Source organism: Chaetura pelagica, unplaced genomic scaffold, assembly GCF_000747805.2.
Source record: "Chaetura pelagica isolate M959 unplaced genomic scaffold, ChaPel_1.0 scaffold698, whole genome shotgun sequence".
In the NCBI taxonomy this organism is placed as follows: domain Eukaryota; kingdom Metazoa; phylum Chordata; class Aves; order Apodiformes; family Apodidae; genus Chaetura; species Chaetura pelagica.
Window position 1 is genome coordinate 147,525 of NW_009954236.1, and position 4,127 is coordinate 151,651.

The 4,127-nt window shown below is 46.9% G+C and overlaps 1 protein-coding gene across 1 annotated transcript in view; it reads left to right on the top strand.

Moving 5' to 3' along the window:
• MAN1C1 (mannosidase, alpha, class 1C, member 1) overlaps positions 1-4,127 on the top strand; it is a 44,540-nt gene that overhangs the window by 25,210 nt on the left and 15,203 nt on the right. Inside the window, exons 4-5 of the mRNA XM_010003686.1 lie at positions 1,238-1,318; positions 3,471-3,565. Of these exons, the coding sequence (XP_010001988.1) occupies positions 1,238-1,318; positions 3,471-3,565 (176 nt within the window). The remainder of the gene's footprint in view (positions 1-1,237; positions 1,319-3,470; positions 3,566-4,127) is intronic.

Consider the following 4,127-nt stretch of genomic DNA (forward strand, 5'->3'; position numbering starts at 1 on the left):
ATACAAGGAGCTCTAACAGTCCAGAAAAGTCAGGCAGGGTCTCCAAGGGCCACAAGCTCTGTTTGAAACTGGGTGCCATGATCTGCCTGGTGCAATTTCAGTCATTATCTCAAGGAAGAACTTGCTATGATTTATAACCTGCAGGTATTGAGAAAGGACAGGCTAGTGCAGAGGTTCACGTGCCCCTTTGCTTTGCTTTCCTCACTCAAAGTGCTGTGCTGGTGGAAGATCTTTCTGGTGTTTGGGTTGATGCATTTGTGTGAGGGCAGGAGTAATTTCTCATGCAGACTCAAGGGCCAGGAGCATGTATTTTTTAAAGGCACATTTTGACTGCAATCGTTCTGACATTTGCTGATCAGCAGCTGAGTAGGTAGAGCAAAACTTGTTCCAGGTGAGTGGGTTCTTGAGTGATTCAGTGAACTGTGTCTGCTGTCTGGGGGGAGGCACATGGACATCAGGCTGCTGGTCTCTGCAAGCCTTCCCTTGACAGGTGCCCTGTGTGCTGTGGTCCTCTCAGAGCCTGCAGACCAGGGGGAGTCCTTGGATGACAGAAATTCATGGAAGAAATTCTTCCCTGTGAGGGTGTTGAGACCCTGGCCCGGGTTGCCCAGGGAAGCTGTGGCTGCCCCATCCCTGGCAGTGTTGAAGGGCAGGTTGGATGGGGCTTGGAGCAACCTGGGCTGGTGGGAGGTGTCCCTGCCCATGCAGGGGCTTGGATCTAGATGATCTTTAAGGTCCCTTCCAACCCAACCCATTCCATGATTCTATAATATGACAGAAAATACCCACCTAAGGCAGGAGGTGCTTTGCATCCATCCAGTTCAGTGCCTTCTTCACAAGAAAATGGAGCACATTTTTCCATGTGCTTGTACAATTTTCTCTGTAAATAAAAACTTGTAAGGGGCAGACTTTTTTTCCCCTAAACTAACTCACAGCTTTTTGCAAGGCATCATCCAAGACAGGGTAGGATGGATGGCTGGAAAATGCATCTGCCCTCACTGATTTACATCTTTTCAGCTGGTGATAAATGGGCAGTTTGGGTGTTTCTCCTCCCTTCAGGCTCCACCTGTCACTGTAGAGCAAATAAAGTGCTGTGAGATCTTGGACAAAAAAGCTGTGTTACACTGTGGGTGAGGACTGAGAGACTGAAGTATCTGCCTACAATCTGTTCCCTTCAGCTGCCATTTGTGCCTGCAGACTTTGCAGTCAGAAATATTCTATCTTTATGTATTTCCAGAACGGGGAAGCATCCTTGTTTGAGGTGAACATCCGCTACATTGGAGGACTGTTGGCCACCTACTACTTGACTGGAGAAGAGGTTTGTTTCAGCAGCTCTGACTGACACAGTCACCAGCAATGAACTCAAAGGGTTCTCCAGCAGCTTTTCTCTGAGCATCAGATAATCCCTCCATAACAACAGGCTAAACCCATCGTTTTTATGAATATCGAAATGCCACTAATGGTCTTTTAATTAAGTCTCGCATAATTACCTTGCACACACCATGCATGGCTCATTTGCAAAGATCTTTTCTCCTGTGGGCAATTCTAGCAAGACATATTTTTGGTTGGAGACATTGCTCCCCAGTGAAATGCCATTTGCAGTGATCTTTGTACTTGTTCCTTTATATTCCAAACACAGGCAAGATTTCCTCAAACAGCATTCCAGATCCTGCCTCAGACCAAGGAGGGCAACTGGTCAGTGGCAAGTGCTTCACACCCTACCTGAACAGTCTCTCTGTATTTTTAAGATAAAGTGCCCTGAGGGGCAGAGAAGGAGGGTGACAAACTTCCAGGATGGGTACCTGCATCCTGCCAACTCATGTGACAAAGTGCTACAGCTCCACAAATTGTCTCCTTGCCCAGGAGGTGTCACAGTCTCTCCTGTAGCCTGGTGAAGCAGCCCTTTGCCCCTGGCTGAAGCAGGAGGCTCTGGCTTCCACTTTGGTTCTTCTCTCCAGCCCAGCAGAGGCCAGGGCTTAATGCCATAATCTGTTTTATGATGTGACTGGACTGGAATTTTACAATTGGCTGTAGAGACATGAAGAGAATATTCCTTTGCCCTGGAAGAATTAGGCAAGCAGGAACCCTTATTCAAGGGGGAAGGAACTGGAAGAGTGGCTCTTAAAGGAGAGCTAAGCTCTGATGCCACGTGCTGAACATGGCTGGGTGCTGCCCACCATAACAGGACAGGGTGGCTCATCCCTGCCTAGTGGCACCATTGATCTATGAAGTCACAGGAGCAGCTCTGTTACTTCAGTTGCATTTTAAATGACTTCCAGGAACAACTTTTCTCTGTGTTTTTCCTCCAGGGAAAACTCAAAGATTCAGTGCCCCGACTCAGGGACTGTCTTAGTCACAACTTCAACGGGCTTCAGATCAACAGAGCAAAAAAGAAACCACATTTAACCATGAAACTCCAGCAGTGACCTCTTGAGGAGCACTCAACAGTGATGCTCAGCAGCCAGGGCAGTGTCTGTCATACACCCAGTCAGTGTCACCAGGCTGAAAGGCAAAAATCATGTCCCTGTGTCTTGCTTTGCCTTCTGAACCAAATTCCTATCTCCTTGTGAGTGGATCAGAAGTCTAGAAACCCACAGGAGAGAGCTCAGGTCTCCTTGGGGCTGTGTTTATAGAGCAGTAAATTCCTGCTTTCTGAGAAGTACCATGACAACTTGGGCTGGTGGAAGGAGGCTGGAGGTAAAAGGCTTGTACTTTATCTCCTAAGTCACTTACAGGCTTCCCTTGATCAGGACTAATCTCTGGAGCAAAGATTAGTGCTTGTATCAGGTTGTCCCAAAATAATTGTGTATGGTGGCTTTGTGCTGCAAGCCCCATAAGCTATAATTTGATCTGAAAGCCTGAAACTGAGGCATTAAAAATGGAAAAGGAGCAGCTTAGCCATGAAACCATGAATGCTTCCTAGAAGAGTTGCAAGTAAAAGATTGTTGGAAATGGTGTTTTTTACAACAAGAGATGACACAAGCTGGGCAAACCCACATTGTAAATCTAAAATTGCTTCACCCTGGAAAAATTTCTTTTGGCTTTAATTCAGCCATTTCATCTCCCTGTGTCCTGTGCCACCCTGGGAAAAGGGAAGAATTTGTCCCCAAGGAGAACTCTTTGGATCAGTTCAGATGACAGACATTTGCTGCTGAGGTATTTGGGGTGTTCTGCAGCTCTGGCTGCTCACATCCAGGCTGAGGGTTTGGCAGAGGACTTGGGACTGGATTAGTGTCCATTTTTAGAGGACATTAGGATAGATACCAAAGTTGAGTGTGGCTTTCCCATCAACTCTCTCATCCAGTGGAACTAGGGCAGCAGCTTTTCTGAAACCAGAGATCCCTTCAGGGCAGCAGGTTGAGTTTTTTTATAATGGTGTGTTTGAAAAAGTGGATTTGGAAGAACCCAGTGTGACTAGTATCCACAAGCCCTCCATCAAGTATTTATATCCTCTTTTCTTCTTTTAACAGGTGTTCAAGAGTAAAGCCCTGGAACTTGGAGAGAAACTTTTGCCAGCTTTTAACACCCCCACTGGTATCCCACGTGGCGTCATAAATCTGGGCAGGCAAGACACCCATCCTTCCAAGCATGTCATTTTATGATTACTGAATGTTTGTAAGAGACTAGGATTCAAGCAGGAACAGCAGTTCCCCCTCAGTGCCCCCCCTCTAGCGCAGATTCTTCGAGGTCATTTGTTTTGCCAACTCAAAAACCAAGAGGTGCCTTGGCAGAGACTGCAGGTGACTCAAGTTAAACCCAGCTGTGTTTTATTAACTTGGGGCTGTCCACAGTTTCTTCCTCTACCTCTTGGCAGGGCTCCCTGCTTGCAATAGCATTTTCCTCACTCTCATTTTCTTTGAAAGGTTATTTGTAGTCTGCACGTAGCAGGCACTGCTCCCTGTGTTTTTGCAGTGTGCCCAACTAGATGCATGTGCATTTATCCAAGGCTCCATGTTTGGAAAAACAGGGAAAGGAACTGGGATGGTACTGGCTGACAGTTTTGCTGCTAGAAAGGGGGGTCTATACAGATCCTCTAGTTTTCTCCCTGCTGGCAGCACTCAGCCAGGTGTGTATCCTTCACTTAGAGCCACAACATTTCATGTCAGGTAGGTGGTGTTCTCCTGCTG